The sequence below is a fragment of the Ranitomeya variabilis genome, chromosome 5, assembly GCF_051348905.1.
Source record: "Ranitomeya variabilis isolate aRanVar5 chromosome 5, aRanVar5.hap1, whole genome shotgun sequence".
Lineage (NCBI taxonomy): Eukaryota > Metazoa > Chordata > Amphibia > Anura > Dendrobatidae > Ranitomeya > Ranitomeya variabilis.
In genome coordinates, this window is record NC_135236.1 from 675,880,002 (window position 1) to 675,905,492 (window position 25,491).

The 25,491-nt window shown below is 48.2% G+C and overlaps 1 protein-coding gene across 2 annotated transcripts; it reads left to right on the forward strand.

Annotated features, from left to right (window-relative positions):
• The first annotated feature begins 231 nt into the window (after window positions 1–231).
• Window positions 232–24,843, forward strand: STK38L (serine/threonine kinase 38 like). 2 transcript variants are annotated; one of them, XM_077266901.1, is made up of 14 exons: window positions 232–359; window positions 6,117–6,261; window positions 6,434–6,485; window positions 8,946–9,068; window positions 9,152–9,235; window positions 9,344–9,467; window positions 10,903–11,057; window positions 11,236–11,338; window positions 12,742–12,803; window positions 12,974–13,091; window positions 13,196–13,319; window positions 13,451–13,546; window positions 22,568–22,665; window positions 24,002–24,843. In XM_077266901.1, exons 2-14 carry the CDS (start codon window positions 6,128–6,130, stop codon window positions 24,127–24,129), a joined length of 1,401 nt encoding a protein of 466 aa, XP_077123016.1. In that variant the 5' UTR covers window positions 232–359; window positions 6,117–6,127; the 3' UTR covers window positions 24,130–24,843. The 2 variants fall into 2 exon arrangements, with proteins under 2 accessions (XP_077123016.1, XP_077123017.1); XM_077266902.1 differs by having other exon boundaries at window positions 22,568–22,659.
• The last annotated feature ends 648 nt before the right edge of the window (window positions 24,844–25,491 follow it).

Here is a 25,491-nt window from a genome sequence, read left to right on the forward strand (position 1 = left end):
AAAATAACAATCAACAAGACGTCACTTCAACTCTATTAAAAAATTATAGAAATATATTGTCCCCAGTATGGAGTCCATTTTTGTGCTGACTTCCTATGTCGTTAAACGAGAAAAGGCTACAAAAAAATGGACGCCACTGAGATTACGTGTTTGTCCTCTAGTGCCAAGACTGAGAAGAAGGAAAAGGGGCGTGTTCTTACGGTAAGTCTGTGGGTGTGACCAGGGGGCGGGGTCATCGGACAGGTGCGCAGTTCTCGCGAGAGGCGGTGACTGCAGCGGCCGGAGGAGGAGGGCAGCGCTCAGTGCGGGGTCTGGTGACCGGCGAGACACGACGTCAGTGCGGGGAGACCACAGAGCAGGTACGTGCGCCGGAATAGTCCGCTCAGGGCTCGGTTGTCGGCTCCTCCGCTTCCTGTCACTGACTGCGGACACTTTATTGTTTGTTTACATTTTTACGAGAAGAACTTTATGTTCTGGACGCCCTGACACAGTGTAACAAAGGAGCAGCTGTGAGAGGGAAGGTGACCAGTCACTGACAGCAAGCAGGGGTATTAACAATGGCTACATAAAGGGTCTCATTGTACAGGACCCCCAGTGTGTGTGTGTGTGTACTGAGGGCATGCTGGGAGTTGTGGTGTCACACTGCAGGTTAGGGGGCTAATGCTCACTATATAACATTGTCTACTATTTAAAGGGCCACACACCCTGCTGACTGCAAGCCGTTAATCACCTCCGCCGCCAATCATATCAGCGCGTGACGCAGCATGGAGGTATTCGTGCCCCACGTGGCGGAACAATATTTACACCTGGTACAGTAATCGTGACGCGGCCTCACATACCTGCACCGTGACTGCGACCGCTCCGTGTAATCACTGGCGGTATATACCGTATACACCTCCGGGCCATCACTAGTGCAGTATATACCGTATACACCTCCGGGCCATCACCTGGGATAACGGGGTCTGCAGGTAACAACTGTTAGTAGTGACTCTCAGGCGGCACAATCCCCTCCCCCATCCTGTGTACACAGGTGACAGACGAGGGCGAGGTGTAATAACGTAGTACCGCAATCCACATCTGCAGTATTATAGTAGTTATATTCTTGTACATAGGAGCAGTATTATAGTAGTTATATTCTTGTACATAGGAGCAGTATTATAGTAGTTATATTCTTGTACATAGGAGCAGTATTATAGTAGTTATATTCTTGTACATAGGAGCAGTATTATAGTAGTTATATTCTTGTACATAGGAGCAGTATTATAGTAGTTATATTCTTGTACATAGGGGCAGTATTATAGTAGTTATATTCTTGTACATAGGGGCAGTATTATAGTAGTTATATTCTTGTACATAGGGGCAGTATTATAGTAGTTATATTCTTATACATAGGAGCAGTATTATAGTAGTTATATTCTTGTACATAGGAGCAGTATTATAGTAGTTATATTCTTGTATATAGGGGGCAGTATTATAGTAGTTATATTCTTGTACGTAGGAGCAGTATTATAGTAGTTATATTCTTGTACATAGGGGCAGCATTATAGTAGTTATATTCTTGTACATAGGAGCAGTATTATAGTAGTTATATTCTTGTATATAGGGGGCAGTATTATAGTAGTTATATTCTTGTACATAGGAGCAGTATTATAGTAGTTATATTCTTGTATATAGGGGGCAGTATTGTAGTTATATTCTTGTATATAGGGGGCAGTATTATAGTAGTTATATTCTTGTACATAGGGGCAGTATTATAGTAGTTATATTCTTATACATAGGAGCAGTATTATAGTAGTTATATTCTTGTACATAGGAGCAGTATTATAGTAGTTATATTCTTGTACATAGGGGCAGTATTATAGTAGTTATATTCTTGTATATAGGGGGCAGTATTATAGTAGTTATATTCTTGTACATAGGAGCAGTATTATAGTAGTTATATTCTTGTACATAGGGGCAGCATTATAGTAGTTATATTCTTGTACATAGGAGCAGTATTATAGTAGTTATATTCTTGTATATAGGGGGCAGTATTATAGTAGTTATATTCTTGTATATAGGGGGCAGTATTATAGTAGTTATATTCTTGTACATAGGGGCAGTATTATAGTAGTTATATTCTTGTACATAGGAGCAGTATTATAGTAGTTATATTCTTGTATATAGGGGGCAGTATTATAGTAGTTATATTCTTGTACATAGGGGCAGTATTATAGTAGTTATATTCTTGTACATAGGGGCAGTATTATAGTAGTTATATTCTTGTACATAGGAGCAGTATTATAGTAGTTATATTCTTGTACATAGGAGCAGTATTATACTAGTTATATTCTTGTACATAGGAGCAGTATTATAGTAGTTATATTCTTGTATATAGGAGCAGTATTATAGTAGTTATATTCTTGTACATAGGGGCAGTATTATAGTAGTTATATTCTTGTATATAGGGGGAGTATTATAGTAGTTATATTCTTGTACATAGGGGCAGTATTATAGTAGTTATATTCTTGTATATAGGGGGAGTATTATAGTAGTTATATTCTTGTACATAGGGGCAGTATTATAATAGTTATATTCTTGTACTTAGGAGCAGTATTATAGTAGTTATATTCTTGTACATAGGAGCAGTATTATAGTAGTTATATTCTTGTACATAGGGGCAGTATTATAGTAGTTATATTCTTGTATATAGGGGGAGTATTATAGTAGTTATATTCTTGTACATAGGGGCAGTATTATAGTAGTTATATTCTTGTACATAGGAGCAGTATTATAGTAGTTATATTCTTGTATATAGGGGGAGTATTATAGTAGTTATATTCTTGTACATAGGGGCAGTATTATAGTAGTTATATTCTTGTATATAAGAGCAGTATTATAGTAGTTATATTCTTGTACATAGGGGCAGTATTATAGCAGTTATATTCTTGTACATAGGGGCAGTATTATGGTAGTTATATTCTTGTACATAGGGGGCAGTATTATAGTAGTTATATTCTTGTACATAGGGGGCAGTATTATAGTAGTTATATTCTTGTACATAGGGGGCAGTATTATAGTAGTTATATTCTTGTACATAGGAGCAGTATTATAGTAGTTATATTCTTGTACATAGGGGCAGTATTATAGTAGTTATATTCTTGTACATAGGGGCAGTATTATAGTAGTTATATTCTTGTACATATGAGCAGTATTATAGTAGTTATATTCTTGTACATAGGGGGCAGTATTATAGTAGTTATATTCTTGTACATAGGAGCAGTATTATAGTAGTTATATTCTTGTACATAGGGGCAGTATTATAGTAGTTATATTCTTGTACATAGGAGCAGTATTATAGCAGTTATATTCTTGTACATAGGGGGCAGTATTATAGTAGTTATATTCTTGTACATAGGAGCAGTATTATAGTAGTTATATTCTTGTACATAGGGGCAGTATTATAGTAGTTATATTCTTGTACATAGGAGCAGTATTATAGTAGTTATATTCTTGTACATAGGGGCAGTATTATAGTAGTTATATTCTTGTACATAGGAGCAGTATTATAGCAGTTATATTCTTGTACATAGGGGGCAGTATTATAGTAGTTATATTCTTGTACATAGGAGCAGTATTATAGTAGTTATATTCTTGTACATAGGGGCAGTATTATAGTAGTTATATTCTTGTACATAGGAGCAGTATTATAGTAGTTATATTCTTGTACATAGGAGCAGTATTATAGTAGTTATATTCTTGTACATAGGAGCAGTATTATAGTAGTTATATTCTTGTACATAGGAGCAGTATTATAGTAGTTATATTCTTGTACATAGGAGCAGTATTATAGTAGTTATATTCTTGTACATAGGGGCAGTATTATAGCAGTTATATTCTTGTACATATGAGCAGTATTATAGTAGTTATATTCTTGTACATAGCGGCAGTATTATAGTAGTTATATTCTTGTATATAGGAGCAGTATTATAGCAGTTATATTCTTGTACATAGGAGCAGTATTATAGTAGTTATATTCTTGTACATAGGGGCAGTATTATAGTAGTTATATTCTTGTACATAGGGGCAGTATTATAGTATTTGGATGACTGTAGTGTTGTGCTGCCTTCTCTTCCTCCTGTGGGGCGGTGATTTTTGGGTGCTGGTTCCTTCTCTGTGGCCGCGGTCTTGGGACCCTCTCCGTGCAGTCTCTGTCCTGTTACACTGTGACGCTGGCCAGCGGTTGATCTTGGTTCATTCTTCTCTATGATCTTGCGGGGTCAACAGTTCATTGTTGCTTTGGTTGCCGCTGTTTTGTCGCGTTGTTTCCACACTATCCAGTGCGCTCTGTTGGTTCATGCACATGGGGGTCCTAGCCTGCGCCCCCCTCCCACCGGTGCTGCTGCCTGTAGGAACATTTGTCACACGGTGTCCGGGGGTCTTATATTTATGTTACGGTGTCACTAGTTGCTGCCACTTTTGGGGTCTTCCCTCTGTTTTGCCGTGTGTGATCCTGCAGTGATTCCGGGCAGAGGGTGGTCCGGGCAGGGACTGTATACGGGGGGATTATTGCTCCCACCGTCCTTATTACGTCGCACCGCTGGGGATTTGCAGATTTCCTTTCTCAGTCGCTTTTTCCACTTTATTCATCAAATGACTAAAAATAGCTGCAAAGTAGACGAGGGGGCGGCCGAGGAAGCCCCCCGGACCCACGTCATGTCTGGTGTGAGGACAATGCTGGGGCTTATAGTCCTGCAGTAGCTGCTGATGGGAGACTCCCATACTTTCCTGGGCTCTGTGTCTTCTCTGGTTCATGCTGGGAGTTGTTGTCCTACTCCACCAGTGTGGGGCACTCTGCCAGCTGCCGGGTCGGGTGCTCTCTCTCTAGGGTGGACCGGTGCCGGGTCTGGTGCTCCCTCTTGGGTGGGCCGGTGCCGGGTCTGGTGCTCCCTCTTGGGTGGACCGGTGCCGGGTCGGGTGCTCTCTCTCTAGGGTGGGCCGGTGCCGGGTCTGGTGCTCCCTCTTGGGTGGACCGGTGCCGGGTCGGGTGCTCTCTCTCTCTCTCGGGTGGACCGGTGCCGGGTCGGGTGCTCTCTCTCTCTAGGGTGGACCGGTGCCGGGTCGGGTGCTCTCTCTCTCTAGGGTGGGCCGGTGCCGGGTCGGGTGCTCTCTCTCTAGGGTGGGCCGGTGCCGGGTCGGGTGCTCTCTCTCTAGGGTGGGCCGGTGCCGGGTCGGGTGCTCTCTCTCTAGGGTGGGCCGGTGCCGGGTCGGGTGCTCTCTCTCTAGGGTGGGCCGGTGCCGGGTCTGGTGCTCCCTCTTGGGTGGACCGGTGCCGGGTCGGGTGCTCTCTCTCTCTCTCGGGTGGACCGGTGCCGGGTCGGGTGCTCTCTCTCTCTAGGGTGGACCGGTGCCGGGTCGGGTGCTCTCTCTCTCTAGGGTGGGCCGGTGCCGGGTCGGGTGCTCTCTCTCTAGGGTGGGCCGGTGCCGGGTCGGGTGCTCTCTCTCTAGGGTGGGCCGGTGCCGGGTCGGGTGCTCTCTCTCTAGGGTGGGCCGGTGCCGGGTCGGATGCCCCCTCTCGGGTGGGCCGGTGCCGGGTCGGATGCCCCCTCTCGGGTGGGCCGGTGCCGCGTCGGATGCCCCCTCTCGGGTGTGCCGGTTCCGGGTCGGGTGCTCTCTCTCTCGGGTGGACCGGTGCCGGGACGGGTGCTCTCTCTCTCGGGTGGACCGGTGCCGGGTCGGGTGCTCTCTCTCTCGGGTGGACCGGTGCCGGGTCGGGTGCTCTCTCTCTCTAGGGTGGACCGGTGCCGGGTCGGGTGCTCTCTCTCTAGGGTGGGCCGGTTCCGGGTCTGGTGCTCCCTCTCTAGGGTGGGCCGGTGCCGGGTCGGGTGCTCTCTCTCGGGTAGACCGGTGCCGGGTCGGGTGCTCTCTCTCTCTCGGGTGGACCGGTGCCGGGTCGGGTGCTCTCTCTCTCTAGGGTGGACCGGTGCCGGGTCGGGTGCTCTCTCTCTCGGGTTTGCCGGGTCGGATGCCCCCTCTCGGGTGGGCCGGTGCCGGGGCGGGTGCCCCCTCTCGGGTGGGCCAGTTCCCCCGCTGGACATTTCCTCTTGCTATAATCGTTTTTTTTTTTTCTTTTCCAGCGCTTGTTACTATGGCAATGACCGCCGCGAACGCCACCGCCTTCCCCATGAGTAATCACACCCGGGAGCGGGTGACCGTGGCCAAACTGACGCTGGAGACCTTCTACAGCAACCTGATCCTGCAGCACGAGGAGCGCGAGACCAGGTACCGAGGCCGCACCCTGCAGCACTACAACTCCCAGCATGCTCTAACAGCTGAAAGCTTCCAGGACATGCTGGTAATTGTAGTTTGCAAACAGCTGAAGTGTGGTTGCGATGTAATAAATTGCTAATAGCCCCGAGCCTCTGGAATATAATGGAGATTCCCTTTCCAACAGGCAAAAGAAGTTGGAGATCGCCATGGACGAAGAGGGACTGGCAGACGATGATGTGAGTCTGCCCTCTGGTGTCAGGACTGAGAACTGCTCCCTCCATTAGTCTCATGTCTGCCCTCTGGTGTCAGGACTGAGAACTGCGCCCTCCTTTAGTCTCATGTCTGCCCTCTGGTGTCAGGACTGAGAACTGTGCCCTCCTTTAGTCTCATGTCTGCCCTCTGGTGTCAGGACTGAGAACTGTGCCCTCCATTAGTCTCATGTCTGCCCTCTGGTGTCAGGACTGAGAACTGTGCCCTCCATTAGTCTCATGTCTGCCCTCTGGTGTCAGGACTGAGAATTGCGCCCTCCATTAGTCTCATGTCTGCCCTCTGGTGTCAGGACTGAGAATTGCGCCCTCCATTAGTCTCATGTCTGCCCTCTGGTGTCAGGACTGAGAACTGCGCCCTCCATTAGTCTCATGTCTGCCCTCTGGTGTCAGAACTGAGAACTGCGCCCTCCATTAGTCTCATGTCTGCCCTCTGGTGTCAGGACTGAGAATTGCGCCCTCCATTAGTCTCATGTCTGCCCTCTGGTGTCAGGACTGAGAATTGCGCCCTCCATTAGTCTCATGTCTGCCCTCTGGTGTCAGGACTGAGAATTGCGCCCTCCATTAGTCTCATGTCTGCCCTCTGGTGTCAGGACTGAGAATTGCGCCCTCCATTAGTCTCATGTCTGCCCTCTGGTGTCAGGACTGCGAATTGCGCCCTCCATTAGTCTCATGTCTGCCATCTGGTGTCAGGACTGAGAACTGCGCCCTCCATTAGTCTCATGTCTGCCATCTGGTGTCAGGACTGAGAACTGCACCCTCCGTTAGTCCCATATTGCCCTCTGGTGTCAGGACTGAGAACTGCTCCCTCCGTTAGTCCCATGTCGCCCTCTGGTGTCAGGACTGAGAACTGCTCCCTCCATTATTCCCATGTCTGCCCCCTGGTGTCAGGACTGAGAACTGCTCCCTCCATTATTCCCATGTCTGCCCTCTGGTGTCAGGACTGAGAACTGCGCCCTCCTTTAGTCTCATGTCTGCCCTCTGGTGTCAGGACTGAGAACTGTGCCCTCCTTTAGTCTCATGTCTGCCCTCTGGTGTCAGGACTGAGAACTGCGCCCTCCTTTAGTCTCATGTCTGCCCTCTGGTGTCAGGACTGAGAACTGTGCCCTCCTTTAGTCTCATGTCTGCCCTCTGGTGTCAGGACTGAGAACTGTGCCCTCCATTAGTCTCATGTCTGCCCTCTGGTGTCAGGACTGAGAACTGTGCCCTCCATTAGTCTCATGTCTGCCCTCTGGTGTCAGGACTGAGAATTGCGCCCTCCATTAGTCTCATGTCTGCCCTCTGGTGTCAGGACTGAGAATTGCGCCCTCCATTAGTCTCATGTCTGCCCTCTGGTGTCAGAACTGAGAACTGCGCCCTCCATTAGTCTCATGTCTGCCCTCTGGTGTCAGGACTGAGAATTGCGCCCTCCATTAGTCTCATGTCTGCCCTCTGGTGTCAGGACTGAGAATTGCGCCCTCCATTAGTCTCATGTCTGCCCTCTGGTGTCAGGACTGAGAATTGCGCCCTCCATTAGTCTCATGTCTGCCCTCTGGTGTCAGGACTGAGAATTGCGCCCTCCATTAGTCTCATGTCTGCCCTCTGGTGTCAGGACTGCGAATTGCGCCCTCCATTAGTCTCATGTCTGCCATCTGGTGTCAGGACTGAGAACTGCGCCCTCCATTAGTCTCATGTCTGCCATCTGGTGTCAGGACTGAGAACTGCACCCTCCGTTAGTCCCATATTGCCCTCTGGTGTCAGGACTGAGAACTGCTCCCTCCGTTAGTCCCATGTCGCCCTCTGGTGTCAGGACTGAGAACTGCTCCCTCCATTATTCCCATGTCTGCCCCCTGGTGTCAGGACTGAGAACTGCTCCCTCCATTATTCCCATGTCTGCCCCCTGGTGTCAGGACTGAGAACTGCTCCCTCCATTATTCCCATGTCTGCCCCCTGGTGTCAGGACTGAGAACTGCTCCCTCCGTTAGTCCCATGTCGTCCTCTGGTGTCAGGACTGAGAACTGCGCCCTCCGTTAGTCCCATATTGCCCTCTGGTGTCAGGACTGAGAACTGCTCCCTCCATTATTCCCATGTCTGCCCCCTGGTGTCAGGACTGAGAACTGCTCCCTCCATTATTCCCATGTCTGCCCCCTGGTGTCAGGACTGAGAACTGCTCCCTCCATTATTCCCATGTCTGCCCCCTGGTGTCAGGACTGAGAACTGCTCCCTCCGTTAGTCCCATGTCGTCCTCTGGTGTCAGGACTGAGAACTGCGCCCTCCGTTAGTCCCATATTGCCCTCTGGTGTCAGGACTGAGAACTGCTCCCTCCATTATTCCCATGTCTGCCCCCTGGTGTCAGGACTGAGAACTGCGCCCTCCGTTAGTCCCATGTCGTCCTCTGGTGTCAGGACTGAGAACTGCACATTTCACTTAAATTGTGATTCATTTCTGCAGAAAAGGCTGCGGCGGTCTCAGCACGCACGGAAGGAGACTGAATTCCTGCGCCTGAAGAGGACCAGGCTGGGCCTGGATGACTTTGAGTCGCTGAAGGTTATCGGGAGAGGAGCCTTCGGGGAGGTGCGTCCAGTAATAGAGCTCCGGCCGTTCACTAGTGATCGCGAATGTGGGCGCATAGGGAAAGTAATATTCTCTCCTTGTAGGTGCGACTTGTTCAGAAGAAGGACACGGGACACATCTATGCGATGAAGATCCTCAGGAAAGCCGACATGTTGGAGAAGGAGCAGGTGAAGCACGGTGGGGTCTATAGGTCACTGCTGTCTGTTACTGTGGGATTTGTCTACAGTCATTGTACCTTATCCTGTACAAGTCACAGTCTCCACATCCGCCCATAGGTGGCGCACATCCGAGCCGAGAGAGACATCCTGGTGGAAGCCGACGGGGCCTGGGTGGTGAAAATGTTCTACAGCTTCCAGGACAAAAGTAACCTGTATCTGATCATGGAGTTCTTACCTGGAGGTAGTGTCCTCAATTATATCCTGTATTATACCCCAGAGCTGCACTCACTATTCTGCTGGTGCAGTCACTGTGTACATACATTACATTACTGATCCTGAGTTACATCCTGTATTATACTCCAGAGCTGTACGCACTATTCTGCTGGTGCAGTCACTGTGTACATACATTACTGATCCTGAGTTACCTCCTGTATTATACCCCAGAGCTGCACTCACTATTCTGCTGGTGCAGTCACTGTGTACATATATTACATTACTGATCCTGAGTTACATCCTGTATTATACCCCAGAGCTGCACTCACTATTCTGCTGGTGCAGTCACTGTGTACATACATTACATTACTGATCCTGAGTTACATCCTGTATTATACCCCAGAGCTGCACTCACTATTCTGCTGGTGCAGTCACTGTGTACATACATTACATTACTGATCCTGAGTTACATCCTGTATTATACCCCAGAGCTGCACTCACTATACTGCTGGTGCAGTCACTGTGTACATACATTACATTACTCATCCTGAGTTACCTCCTGTATTATACCCCAGAGCTGCACTCCCTATTCTGCTGGTGCAGTCACTGTGTACATACATGACAATATTGATCCTGAGTTACCTCCTGCATTATACTCCAGAGCTGCACTCACTATTCTGCTGGTGCAGTCACTGTACATACTTTACATTACTGATCCTGAGTTACATCCTGTATTATACTCCAGAGCTGCGCTCACTATTCTGCTGGTGCAGTCACTGTACATACATTACATTACTGATCCTGAGTTACATCCTGTATTATACCCCAGAGCTGCGCTCACTATTCTGCTGGTGCAGTTACTGTGTACATATATTACATTACTGATCCTGAGTTACCTCCTGTATTATACTCCAGAGCTGCGCTCACTATTCTGCTGGTGCAGTCACTGTACATACTTTACATTACTGATCCTGAGTTACATCCTGTATTATACCCCAGAGCTGCACTCACTATTCTGCTGGTGCAGTCACTGTGTACATACATTACATTACTGATCCTGAGTTACATCCTGTATTATACTCCAGAGCTGCACTCACTATTCTGCTGGTGCAGTCACTGTATACATACATTACATTACTGATCCTGAGTTACATCCTGTATTATACCCCAGAGCTGCACTCACTATTCTGCTGGTGCAGTCACTGTGTACATACATTACATTACTGATCCTGAGTTACATCCTGTATTATACTCCAGAGCTGCACTCACTATTCTGCTGGTGCAGTCACTGTGTACACACATTACATTACTGATCCTGAGTTACATCCTGTATTATACCCCAGAGCTGCACTCACTATTCTGCTGGTGCAGTCACTGTGTACATACATTACATTACTGATCCTGAGTTACATCCTGTATTATACCCCAGAGCTGCACTCACTATTCTGCTCTGCGGTGTGTAGGTGACATGATGACGCTGCTGATGAAGAAGGACACGCTGTCGGAGGAGGAGACGCAGTTCTACATTGCAGAGACTGTTTTGGCCATTGATGCCATTCACCAGTTGGGCTTCATCCACCGAGACATCAAGCCGGACAATCTCCTGCTGGACGCGAAGGTGAGATCCGGTGCAGCCGCAGCTTTACTATCACACACTGTAATCTCGCCCTTGTGCTAAACTCCAGCATTCCTATCTAACATCATAGGTAATAAGCTATTGCTCACTGTTATCTACCGCTACAGTTGGGGGGGCTGTTGTGTATTGTGCAGACCTCCATCTCTTCGTCTACTTGCAGGGTCACGTCAAGCTCTCAGATTTTGGGCTCTGCACAGGCCTGAAAAAAGCTCATCGGACCGAATTCTACCGGAATCTCAGCCACAATCCACCCAGCGACTTCTGTAAGTACAAGGATGTAACACACTGACACACAGCTCCAGATCTCCAGCTCAGGAACAGCTATGTGCAATCTGTCTGCCAACAGCCAACAGAATCCAGGGAGCTCCCCCTAGTGGTGACTGCAGACAGGATCTTATCATGTATCTCTATATACAGGGAGCTCCCCCTAGTGATGGCTGCAGACAGGATCTTATCATGTATCTCTGTGTACAGGGAGCTCCCCCTAGTGGTGACTGCAGACAGGATCTTATCATGTATCTCTGTATACAGGGAGCTCCCCCTAGTGGTGGCTGCAGACAGGATCTTATCATGTATCTCTATATACAGGGAGCTCCCCCTAGTGGTGACTGCAGACAGGATCTTATCATGTATCTCTGTATACAGGGAGCTCCCCCTAGTGGTGGCTGCAGACAGGATCTTATCATGTATCTCTGTATACAGGGAGCTCCCCCTAGTGGTGGCTGCAGACAGGATCTTATCATGTATCTCTGTATACAGGGAGCTCCCCCTAGTGGTGGCTGCAGACAGGATCTTATCATGTATCTCTGTATACAGGGAGCTCCCCCTAGTGGTGGTTGCAGACAGGATCTTATCATGTATCTCTGTATACAGGGAGCTCCCCCTAGTGGTGGCTGCAGACAGGATCTTATCATGTATCTCTGTATACAGGGAGCTCCCCCTAGTGGTGACTGCAGACAGGATCTTATCATGTATCTGTATACAGGGAGCTCCCCCTAGTGGTGGCTGCAGACAGGATCTTATCATGTATCTGTATACAGGGAGCTCCCCCTAGTGGTGACTGCAGACAGGATCTTATCATGTATCTCTGTATACAGGGAGCTCCCCCTAGTGGTGGCTGCAGACAGGATCTTATCATGTATCTCTGTATACAGGGAGCTCCCCCTAGTGGTGACTGCAGACAGGATCTTATCATGTATCTCTGTATACAGGGAGCTCCCCCTAGTGGTGACTGCAGACAGGATCTTATCATGTATCTCTGTATACAGGGAGCTCCCCCTAGTGGTGACTGCAGACAGGATCTTATCATGTATCTCTGTATACAGGGAGCTCCCCCTAGTGGTGACTGCAGACAGGATCTTATCATGTATCTCTGTATACAGGGAGCTCCCCCTAGTGGTGACTGCAGACAGGATCTTATCATGTATCTCTGTATACAGGGAGCTCCCCCTAGTGGTGACTGCAGACAGCATCTTATCATGTATCTCTGTATACAGGGAGCTCCCCCTAGTGGTGACTGCAGACAGGATCTTATCATGTATCTCTGTATACAGGGAGCTCCCCCTAGTGGTGACTGCAGACAGACTATCAGATATACTGAGCTGCAATCAGTATAAAGTTAGATGAAAATTCACTTTTTTTTTCTGTTAACTTCTTTATTTTTCAGCTTTTCAGAATATGAACTCAAAGAGGAAAGCAGAGACTTGGAAGAAGAATCGTCGGCAGCTGGTAGGTCGCTGTCACTTTGCTGTGGACACGTTTCTGGACGTGTGTCGCTGTTCCCCGGTCACCTGGGTTTTGTAGTGCTGCTGTGGATGGGTTGCAGCACAGACCACCAGATGTCGGACCCCCAACGTTTCTGACGGTTACGGTGTGATGTTCTTTGTGTTTGCACACAGGCCTATTCTACGGTCGGGACCCCTGACTACATCGCTCCGGAGGTCTTCATGCAGACGGGATACAACAAGCTGTGTGATTGGTGGTCGCTCGGGGTCATTATGTACGAGATGCTGATAGGTACGGACCCACCACAATTCACTGCTGGGGTGTGACGAGACCCCTCCTGTCGTGTTGCGCTGTCACTATAACCCGCGCGCTCATCAGTGTTTCGCCTCTCGCAGGATATCCTCCGTTCTGCTCCGAGACTCCCCAAGAGACGTATCGGAAAGTGATGACCTGGAAAGAGACCCTCGTGTTCCCCCCAGAGGTGCCGATCTCCGAGAAGGCCAAAGACTTAATCCTCAGGTGCGGGTGAAGCCGTAAGCGCCGGAGCCGCGGACCCTCGGACCCTCCATGATTGCTGGCGCCGTCCCATAGTTAATACATTGAAGGAATGTCTGCCCCCAATATTACAGCCTTTATTTTCCTCCAAACAGGTTTTGCAACGACGCGGACAATCGAATTGGCGCAATTGGAGTAGAGGAAATAAAAACTCATCCATTTTTCGAATGTGTGGACTGGGGACATATCAGGTACAAGGGATCTGCCACGACAGACGTCTTGCAGCCACCACTAGGGGGAGCTCCCTGTATACAGAGATACATGATAAGATCCTGTCTGCAGCCACCACTAGGGGAAGCTCCCTATATACAGAGATACATGATAAGATCCTGTCTGCAGTCACCACTAGGGGGAGCTCCCTGTATACAGAGATACATGATAAGATCCTGTCTGCAGCCACCACTAGGGGGAGCTCCCTGTATACAGAGATACATGATAAGATCCTGTCTGCAGTCACCACTAGGGGGAGCTCCCTGTATACAGAGATACATGATAAGATCCTGTCTGCAGCCACCACCAGGGGGAGCTCCCTGTATACAGAGATACATGATAAGATCCTGTCTGCAGCCACCACTAGGGGGAGCTCCCTGTATACAGAGATACATGATAAGATCCTGTCTGCAGTCACCACTAGGGGGAGCTCCCTGTATACAGAGATACATGATAAGATCCTGTCTGCAGCCACCACTAGGGGGAGCTCCCTGTATACAGAGATACATGATAAGATCCTGTCTGCAGTCACCACTAGGGGGAGCTCCCTGTATACAGAGACACATGATAAGGTCCTGTCTGCAGCCACCACTAGGGGGAGCTCCCTGTATACAGAGATGCATGATAAGAACCTGTCTGCAGCCACCACTAGGGGGAGCTCCCTGTATACAGAGATACATGATAAGATCCTGTCTGCAGTCACCACTAGGGGGAGCTCCCTGTATACAGAGATACATGATAAGATCCTGTCTGCAGCCACCACTAGGGGGAGCTCCCTGTGTACAGAGATACATGATAAGATCCTGTCTTCAGTCACCACTAGGGGGAGCTCCCTGTATACAGAGATACATGATAAGATCCTGTCTGCAGCCACCACTAGGGGGAGCTCCCTGTATACAGATACATAAGATCCTGTCTGCAGCCACCACTAGGGGGAGCTTCCTGTATACAGAGATACATGATAAGATCCTGTCTGCAGCCACCACTAGGGGGAGCTCCCTGTATAGAGATACATGATAAGATCCTGTCTGCAGCCACCACTAGGGGGAGCTCCCTGTATACAGAGATACATGATAAGATCCTGTCTGCTCTCTACACTGTGTTCCAAATTATTATGCAAATTGGATTTAAGTGTCATAAAGATTTAATTGTTTTGTTTTTCTGATAAACTCGTGGATGGTATTGTGTCTCAGGGCTCAATGAATCACTGAAATCAATCTTAAACACGTGATAATTAGTTTTCCAGGTGATTCTAATTAAAGGAAAACTACTTAAAAATGATGTTCCACATTATTAAGCAGGTCACAGTTTTCAAGTAACATGGGAAAGAAAAAGGATCTCTCTGCTGCTGAAAAGCATCAAATAGTGCAATGCCTTGGTCATGGGATGAAAACATTAGAAATTTCCCGAAAACTTAAGCGTGATCATCGTACTGTTGAGAGATTTGTGGCTGTATCTCGGCACAGATGTATTTGTGCTGATAAAGGCATAATGAGGAAGGTTTCTGCCAGGCAAGTTCATCAGATTAACCCCTTAGTGACAGAGCCAATTTGGTACTTAATGACCGAGCCAATTTTTACAATTCTGACCAGTGTCACTTTATGAGGTTATAACTCTGGAACGCTTTATCGGATCCCGCTGATTCTGAGATTGTTTTTTCGTGACATATTGTACTTCAAGTTAGTGGTAACATTTCTTCGATATTACTTGTGATTATTTATGAAAAAAATGGAAATATGGCGAAAATTTTTAAAATTTTGCAATTTTCAAACTTTGTATTTTTATGCCCTTAAATCAGAGAGATATGTCACAAAAAATAGTTAATAAATAACATTTCTCACATGTCTACTTTACATCAGCACAATTTTGGAAACAATTTTTTTTTTTGTTAGGGAGTTATAAGGGTTAAAAGTTGACCAGCAATTTCTCATTTTTACAACACCATGTTTTTTTTAGGGACCACATCACCTTTGAAGTGATTTTGAGGGGTCTATATGATAGAAAATAACCAAGTGTGACACCATTCTAAAAACTGCACCCCTCAAGCTGCTCAAAACCACATTCAAGAAGTTTATTAACCCTTTACGTACTTCACAGGAACTAAAACAATGTGGAAGAAAAAAATTAACATTTTACTTTTTTTTGCAAACATTTTACTTCAGAACCATTTTTTTTAATTTTCACAAGTGTAAAAACAGAAATTTAACCACAAATTTTGTTGTGCAATTTTTCCTGAGTACGCCGATACCCCATATGTGGAGGTAAACCACTGTTTGGGCGCACCGCAGAGCTTGGAAGTGAAGGAGCACCGTTTGACTGTTTCAATGCAGAATTGGCTGGAATTGAGATCGGACGCCATGTCGCGTTTGGAGAGCCCCTAATGTGCCTAAACAGTGGAAACCCCCCACAAGTGACACCATTTTGGAAACTAGACCCCCCAAGGAACTTATCTAGATGTGTGGTGAGCACTTTGAACCCACAAGTGCTTCACAGAAGTTTATAACGTAGAGCCGTGAAAATAAAAAATCGCATTTGTTTTCACAAAAATGATTTTTTCGCCCACAAATTCTTATTTTCACAAGGGTAACAGGAGAAATTAGACCACAAAAGTTGTTGTGCAATTTCTCCTGAGTACGTCGATACCCCATATGTGGAGGTAAACCACTGTTTGGGCGCACCGCAGAGCTTGGAAGTGAAGGAGCGCCGTTTGACTTTTTCAATGCAGAATTGGCTGGAATTGAGATCGGACGCCATGTCGCGTTTGGAGAGTCCCTGATGTGCCTAAACAGTGGAAACCACCCACAAGTGATACCATTTTGGAAACTAGACCCCCCAAGGAACTTATCTAGATGTGTGGTGAGCACTTTGAACCCCCAAGTGCTTCACAGAAGTTTATAACGTAGAGCCGTGAAAATAAAAAATCTCATTTTTTCTACAAAAATGATCTTTTTGCCCCCAAATTTTTATTTTCACAAGGGTAACAGGAGAAATTAGACCACAAAAGTTGTTGTGCAACTTCTCCTGAGTACGTCGATACCCCATATATGGGGGTAAACCACTGTTTGGGCGCACCGCAGAGCTTGGAAGAGAAGGAGTGTCGTTTTACTTTTTCAATGTAGAATTGGCTGGAATTGAGATCGGACGCCATGTCACGTTTGGAGAGCCGCTGATGTGCCTAAACAGTAGAGACCCCCCACATATGACACCATTTTGGAAACTAGACCCCTTAAGGAACTTATCTAGATGTGTGGTGAGCACTTTAAACCCCCAGGTGCTTCACAGAAGTTTATAACGTAGAGCCGTGAAAATAAAAAAATCGCATTTTTTCTACAAAAATGATCTTTTTGCCTCCAAATTTTTATTTTACCAAGGGTAACAGGAGAAAATGGACCCCAGAAGCTGTTGTACAATTTGTCTTGAGTACGCCGACACCCCATATGTGGGGGTAAACCACTGTTTGGGCGCATGGCTGAGCTCGGAAGCAAAGGAGCGCCATTTGACTTTTCAATGCAAAATTGACTGGAATTGAGATCGGACGCCATGTCGCGTTTGGAGAGCCCCTGATGTGCCTAAACAGCAGAAACCCCCCAAAAGTGACCCCATTTTGGAAACTAGACCCCCCATGGAACTTATCTAGATGTGTAGTGAGAACTTTGAATGCCCAAGTGCATCACAGAAGTTTATAATGCAGAGTCGTGAAAATAAAAAATATATATTTTTTAACAATAAAGATTTTTTAGCCCCCAAGTTTTTATTTTCACAAGGGTAACAAGAGAAATTGGACCCCAAAAGTTGTTGTCCAATTTGTCCTGAGTATGCTGGTACCCCATATGTGGGGGTAAACCACTGTTTGGGCGCATGGCAGAGCTCGGAAGGGAAGGAGTGCCATTTTGGAATGCAGACTTTGATAGAATTGTCTGCGGGCGTTATGTTGCCTTTGCAGACCCCTAATGTACCTAAACAGTAGAAACCTCCAACAAGTGACCCCATTTTGGAAAATAGACCCCCCAAGGAACTTATCTAGATATGTGGTGAGAACTTTGAATGCCCAAGTGCTTCACAGAAGTTTATAATGCAGAGTAGTGAAAATAAAAAATATTTCTTTTCCCACAAAAAAGATTTTTTTAGCCCCCAAATTTTTATTTTCACAAGGGTAACAAGAGAAATTGGACCCCAAAAGTTGTTGTCCAATTTGTCCTGAGTATGCTGGTACCCCATATGTGGGGGTAAACCACTGTTTGGGCGCACGGCAGAGCTCGGAAGGGAAGGAGCGCCATTTTGCAATGCAGACTTTGATAGAATTGTCTGCGGGCGTTATGTTGCGTTTGCAGACCCCTAATGTACCTAAACAGTAGAAACCCCCACAAGTGACCAAATTTTGGAAACTAGGCCCCCTAAGGAACTTATCTAGATATGTGGTGAGAACTTTGAAAGCTCAAGTGCTTCACAGAAATTTATAATGCAGAGTAGTGAAAATAAAAAAATATATTTTTTTCCAACAAAAAAGATTTTTAGCCCCCAAGTTTTTATTTTCACAAGGGTAACAGGAGAAATTGGACCCCAAAAGTTGTTGTCCAATTTATCCCGAGTACGCTGATGCCCCATATGTGGGGGTAAACCACTGTTTGGGCGCACGGCAGAGCTCAGAAGGGAGGGAGTACCATTTGACTTTTTTAGCGCAAAATTGGCTGTCGTGTTTGGAGACCCCCTGATGTACCTAAACAGTGGAAACCCCCCAATTCTAACTCCAACCCTAACCCCAACACAGCCCTAACCCTAATCTCAACCCGATCCATAATCCTAATCACAACCCTAACGATAATCACAACCCTAACCCCAAAACAGCCCTAATCTCAACCCTAACCATAACCCTAATCAAAACCCTAAATCCAACACACCCCTAACCCTAATCCCAACCCTAACCCTAATCCCAACCCTAATCCCAAACGTAACACTAATCCCAACCCTAATCCAAACCCTAACCCTAATCCCAACTCTAACCCTAACTTTAGCCCCAACCCTAACTTTAGCCCCCACCCTAACCATAACTTTAGCCCCCGTCGTCACAAAAAAAGTTCAATGTAACCTTTTTTTTGTACGTCGCGTCCGCCATTTCCGCGGATGCGTGGCCGTAACTCTGCCCCCTCCTCCCCAGGACATAGACTGGGCAGCGGATGCGTTGAAAAACTGCATCCGCTGCCCACGTTGTGCACAATTTTCACAACGTGCGTCGGTACATCGGGCCGACGCATTGCGACCGCCCCGTACCGACGCAAGTGTGAAAGAAGCCTTAGGCTACTTTCAGACATAGCGCATTTTTGAGCGCTATTTTGCGGGCGCTTTTCAAAAATGCGCAATGTCATTTTCGTCTGCCAGCAAAGTGAATGAGAAATTCACTTTGCCGTTCAGACACACCGCAAAAAAACGCGGCGCTTTTGTCTGCAAACACGCCGGCGTAAAAAGAATTGACATGTCAATTCTTTACGCAGCGGCGTGTCTGCGAATCCCCCTAGGGCCCCATATTACCTTCCACACACAGCGCCTTTGTCCTGGGTGTCGGCGTCTTTGTACGGAGGGGTTGACACCCAGGACCGGACGTGACGTCGGACAGGAAGAGGGAAGCCCCCGCCCCCCAGTGAAGCAGCATGGAGTCCTTCTGTGTGTGTGCGTGTGTGTGCGTGTGTGTGCGTGTGTGTGTCCCCATGCGACGCTAGTGCCACCATTGTGCTAAGTCGCCGTATGGGACTACTACTCCCATCCGGTATTAGGATGGGAGAGTTGTCCCTGTGTCCGGCGACTTAGCACAATTGTAAAGTTACACAAAACACCTACACACAATACACATACATGACACACAGTACATACAACATATAACACAGAGTATATACTCACCAACAGCACACTTGTAGGCGAAGCCCTCGATCCTCCAGGAAAAAATCCAAAAATAATAAACCAAATTCATACTCCCTGTCCGCAGAATCCATAAAACGAGTGTCCCACGCCGATCGGCTGCTCTCCGGCGATACACTGCCAGGAGCGAAGCTCCTAGCAGTGTATCGCGTACTGTTCCGGAGTTCAATGACTCCGGCGTCTCGGTTAACAGCAGTACAGCTGCGTTGAACTTTCCCACGCAGCACTGCCGTTAAGCGAGAGTGCCGGGGTCAATGACCGCCGGTAAACTCGCTCGCGCATGCGCAGTGACACACCGACAGGAACTATGGCTCCTGTCAGTGTGTTGCTGCAGCCGTGGAGAGCAGACATATCTCTGGATGTGTCTGTTCTCCATGGAAAATCTTGATACGTGGCACTTAAATATGTGGCAATTAAATACGTGACACGTGGCACTTATACGTGATACGTGTCACTTAAATACGTGGCACTGAAATACGTGATACGTGGCACTTTGATACGTGGCACGTGTCACTTAAATACGTGGCACGTGGCACTGAAATATGTGGCACGTGGCACTTTGATACGTGGCACGTGTCTCTTAAATACGTGGCACGTGGCACTGAAAGATGCACGTGGCACTTTGATACGTGGCACGTGGCACTTTGATACGTGGCACTGAAATATGTGGCACGTGGCACTTTGATACGTGGCACGTGGCACTTTGATACGTGGCACGTGGCACTTTGATACGTGGCACGTGGCACTTTGATACGTGGCACTGAAATATGTGGCACGTGGCACTTTGATACGTGGCACGTGTCACTTAAATACGTGGCACGTGGCACTGAAATATGTGGGACATGTCGCACAAAAAAGTTACATGTAGTTTTTTGTGTCGACGGTCCGCCGAAGCACGACGCATCCGTCGCACGACGGATGCGACATGTGGCAATGCGTCGCTAATGCAAGCCAATGGAGAAAAAACGCATCCTGCAAGCACTTTTGCAGGATGCGTTTTTTCTCCAACGACGCATTGCGACGGAAGCCAAAAAACGCTAGTGTGAAAGTAGCCTAACCCTAACCCTAGCCCTAACCCTAAATTTAGCCTCAACCCTAACCCTAACTCTAACCCTAACCCTAATTTTAGCCCCAACTTGTCTTCTCCTGCCGGCCGGCAGATGGCAGCAGATGGCGGGCGCACTGCGCATGCGCCCGCCATGATGAAAAAGCCGGCTGGCAGGAGAAGACAGAAGAGGACCCAGGGACCCCGGGTGAGTATGATAGGGTCCCCGAATCCCCCTATTTCTCTGTCCTCTGATGTGCGATCACATCAGAGGACAGAGAAATAACTGATCGCTTTTTTTTTTTTTTTTTTTGCGGTCGCCGGTAAACTGTTAATTACCGGCGATCGCAAAGCAGGGGTCGGTGCAAATCGACCCCGATCATGTTCTTTGGGGTCTCGGCTACCCCCGGCAGCCGAGACCCCAAAGAACATCCGGGTGGCGGGCGGCGGGCGCACCGCGCGTGCGCCCGCCATTTTTTCCCGGAAAAAAGATGGCGGCGCCCATGGGGAGACACGAGGAGCACCGGGGGAGGTAGGTGAGTATTGGGGGGCTATCTGGGGCTATCGGGGACCACATTTCTCTGTCCTCCGATGTGCGATCACATCGGAGGACAGAGAAATTAAACGGCAAATCGCGTTTTTTTTTTTTTGTTGCGACCGCCGGTAAACGGTTAATTACCGGCGATCGCAACTCGGGGGTCGGTAAAAACCCCCCGAATCATGTTCTCTGGGGTCTCGGCTACCCTCGGCAACCGAGACCCCAGAGAAAATCCGACTCTGGGGGGCGCTATTCACTTTTTCCACAGCGCCGTTAATTAACGGCGCTGTGGTTTAAGTACCCTTAGCGGCCGCCGTTAAAAGGCGTATCGGCGGTCGTTAAGGGGTTAAGAGAGCAGCTGCCAGAATACCATTACAAAGCAGCAAACAGATATTTGAAGCTGCTGGTGCCTCTGGAGTCCCTTGAACCTCAAGGTGTAGGATCCTTCAAAGGCTTGCTGTGGTGCATAAACCTACTATTTGGCCACCCCTAAAGAGTGTTCACAAGCAGAAACGGTTGCAGTGGGCCCAGACATACATGAAGACTAATATTCTAACATTCTTGTTTATTGATAAGTGTTGAGCAACCCTGGATGGTCCAGATGGATGGAGTAGTGGATGGTTGGTGGATGGCCACCATGTCCGAACAAGGCTGCAACGTCAGCAAGAAGGTGGAGTCGTCATGTTTTGGGCTGGAATCATGGGGAACCAGCTGGTAGGGCCCTTTAAGGTTCCTGAAGGTGTGAAAATGACCTCTGCAAAGTATATAGAGTTTCTGACTGACAACTTTCTTCCATGGTATAAAAAGCAGAAATGTGCCTTCAGGAGCAAAATCATCTTCATGCTGACAATGAATACCTCTGAGTCATTGGCTGCTATGGGCATAAAAGGAGATAAACTCATGGTGCGGCCACCATCTTCCCCTGACCTCAACCCTATAGAGAACCTTTGGAGTATCATCAAGCAAAAGATCTATGAGGGTGGGAGGCAGTTCACATCCAAACAGCAGCTCTGGGAGGGAAGAAATACAAGCAGAAACTCTCCAAAAACTCACAAGTTCAATGGATGCAATAATTGTGAAGGTGACAGCAAAGAAGGCTCCTATGTAACATGTAACTTGGCCTGTTAGGATGTTTTGGCGTTAAATAGCCTTTTTGTTCAGTGAATGTGACCTCCTAATGCTGCAAATTCCACAAATGAGACTTTTCAGTTCTTTAAAACAGATCAAATGTTTAGAAATTCTACTGTGCCTAATAATTTGGAACAGTGCAGTGTGAGTTTTTATTCATTTTGGAGATTATACTGTTATCATTGGGAGGTTTCTTCAATAAAGTTCGATGTATACTCTAACGAGTGATGACTTTTATTAGACTGACTGTCATTTGCACCGACCATTTAGGAAAATCAGAGAAAAATGTCATTTGCATAATAATTTGGAACATAGTGTATATACAGTTGTATACATTTCTCCCGTTCTCATGTTGAGTCTCTTTATGTTTTCCTGATACAGAGAAAGACCAGCAGCGATTAACATTGAGATAAAGAGCATTGACGACACGTCCAACTTCGATGAATTCCCAGAATCGGATATTTTGCAGCCAGGTAAGTGTAAGTATGATCCACTCCGTGCATTTCTGTAGTGAAAATAAGTGACTTTTTGAGCTCGTGTACCCCATTAAAGCTTTTGTCTGGGAATGACTTATTGGAGGCTCTTTTGCCTGCTGCCGCCCCTCCCTTGCTCTCTGCTGCCTCTTCTCGCACTCTGCCGCCGCCTCTCCCTCGCTCTCTGCCGCCGCCTCTCCCTCGCTCTCTGCCGCCGCCTCTCCCTCGCTCTCTGCCGCCGCCTCTCCCTCGCTCTCTGCCGCCGCCTCTCCCTCGCTCTCTGCCGCCGCCTCTCCCTCGCTCTCTGCCGCCGCCTCTCCCTCGCTCTCTGCCGCCGCCTCTCCCTCGCTCTCTGCCGCCGCCTCTCCCTCGCTCTCTGCCGCCGCCTCTCCCTCGCTCTCTGCCGCCGCCTCTCCCTCGCTCTCTGCCGCCGCCTCTCCCTCGCTCTCTGCCGCCGCCCCTCCCTCGCTCTCTGCCGCCTCTCCCTCGATCTCTGCTGCCGCCTCTCCCTCGATCTCTGCCGCCGCCTCTCCCTCGATCTCTGCCGCCGCCTCTCCCTCGATCTCTGCCGCCGCCTCTCCCTCGCTCTGCCGCCGCCTCTCCCTCGCTCTGCCGCCGCCTCTCCCTCGATCTCTGCCTCTCCCTCGCTCTCTGCCGCCGCCTCTCCCTCGCTCTCTGCCGCCGCCCCTCCCTCGCTCTCTGCCGCCTCTCCCTCGATCTCTGCTGCCGCCTCTCCCTCGATCTCTGCCGCCGCCTCTCCCTCGATCTCTGCCGCCGCCTCTCCCTCGCTCTGCCGCCGCCTCTCCCTCGCTCTGCCGCCGCCTCTCCCTCGCTCTGCCGCCGCCTCTCCCTCGATCTCTGCCTCTCCCTCGCTCTCTGCCGCCGCCTCTCCCTCGCTCTCTGCCGCCGCCTCTCCCTCGCTCTCTGCCGCCGCCTCTCCCTCGCTCTCTGCCGCCGCCTCTCCCTCGCTCTCTGCCGCCGCCTCTCCCTCGCTCTCTGCCGCCGCCTCTCCCTCGCTCTCTGCCGCCGCCTCTCCCTCGCTCTCTGCCGCCGCCTCTCCCTCGCTCTCTGCCGCCGCCTCTCCCTCGCTCTCTGCCGCCGCCTCTCCCTCGCTCTCTGCCGCCGCCATCTCTCCCTCGCTCTCTGCCGCCGCCATCTCTCCCTCGCTCTCTGCCGCCGCCATCTCTCCCTCGCTCTCTGCCGCCGCCATCTCTCCCTCGCTCTCTGCCGCCGCCATCTTTCTTTGCCTTCCGCCTCTGTTCGCTTATGTTTTATTTAGCATTTTCTCTTTTTCCTATACATCTGTAGATTTTGAAGCTTTTTTTTCTTTTTGTCTGTTTAGTGCCAAACACGACGGAGCCGGACTACAAATCCAAGGACTGGGTTTTCCTGAACTACACCTACAAGCGCTTCGAGGGTCTGACGCAGCGCGGCTCCATCCCGTCCTACATGAAGTCTGGGAAGCTATGAGATCTGTCTGCTGCTTTTTTGACTTCAGCGGAGAATGAGGAAAAGAATATAACACAAAAGATTCTCTGGTATCTGCCAAAGTCGGACTCGGTCGGCACGAACTGCGCAGGAGCGACGCAGACGCCAAGGAAATCCTGCAGGCCCTGGATTTCTCGCATGATGGCCGCGCGCGCCCAGATCCTTCCTTTCCCACCTTTTTGTATTTGGGAACAAAGGAGGGGCTTAAATTATGTTATGAGGGTACTGGATCCAGCGCTCAGAGTCCCTGCAATCACCGCGGGGGTCTTTTTTTTATAAATTTTTCTTTATTGGGATTTTTTTGCACTGTGAGACCCCAGAGCTGCAATCTGCTGCCGATCACTGTCACTCCGGGATCTGACGACGACCGTCCCATTATGGGATTACAGGGATGATGGCGATCATAGGGGCTGTGTTTTGTTTTAAAGGGGCAGCTGCCGGTCAGTGGAGAAAACCATGAATTTTATTGTTACTACTTTTTTTTTTTTTGTACATTTTTTTTTTTTTAAATTTTATGATTATTTATTCTATGGTGTCAGGTTCGTATTTAATCTTCATTTCTTTTCCACTGTCGGGGGTCCGGCGTCCTTCTAATATTCGTTACTGACCTCCAGATGGAAGAGGCCATGTCTAATAATGGATGAAAAAGTAGAAAAAAAAAGCAATATACATATATATTAAAATATTTGATCCGGATCAGCTCTGCATTGTCTAATTTATCTGAGGGTTTGTTACAGTTGTATTCACGCTCAGAGGTCGACAAGCTGCAGCACTCCAGGTCTTGTGAAACTACTACTCCCAGCATGCCCCGGCAGTGGAAGCAAAAAAAAAAAAGAGCCAGCGCCACCTAATGGAGTGCAGTGAATATTCATCTCTTTAGCAGCTCACTACATACATATTTGAATAGTCACCACTAGAGGGAGCTCATTACATACAGATTTATACAGTCACCACTAGTGGGAGCTCACTACATACAGATTTATACAGCCACCTCTAGAGGGAGCTCACTACATACAGATTTATACAGTCACCACTAGAGGGAGCTCAGTACATACAGATTTATACAGCCACCTCTAGAGGGAGCTCACTACATACAGATTTATACAGTCACCACTAGAGGGAGCTCAGTACATACAGATTTATACAGTCACCACTAGAGGGAGCTCACTACATACAGATTTATAAAGTCCCCACTAGAGGGAGCTCATTACATACAGATTTATACAGCCACCACTAGAGGGAGCTCACTACATACAGATTTATAAAGTCCCCACTAGAGGGAGCTCACTACATACAGATTTATACAGTCACCACTAGAGGGAGCTCACTACATACAGATTTATA

Bases quoted from the DNA above. Each gene is read 5' to 3' on its own strand.
- STK38L (XM_077266901.1), top strand. From the start codon at position 6,128: ATGGCAATGACCGCCGCGAACGCCACCGCCTTCCCCATGAGTAATCAC. The intron at 6,262-6,433 runs GTACCGAGGCCG...CCTTTCCAACAG, and splicing joins CACGAGGAGCGCGAGACCAG to GCAAAAGAAGTTGGAGATCG. The intron at 9,468-10,902 runs GTAGTGTCCTCA...TGCGGTGTGTAG, and splicing joins CATGGAGTTCTTACCTGGAG to GTGACATGATGACGCTGCTG.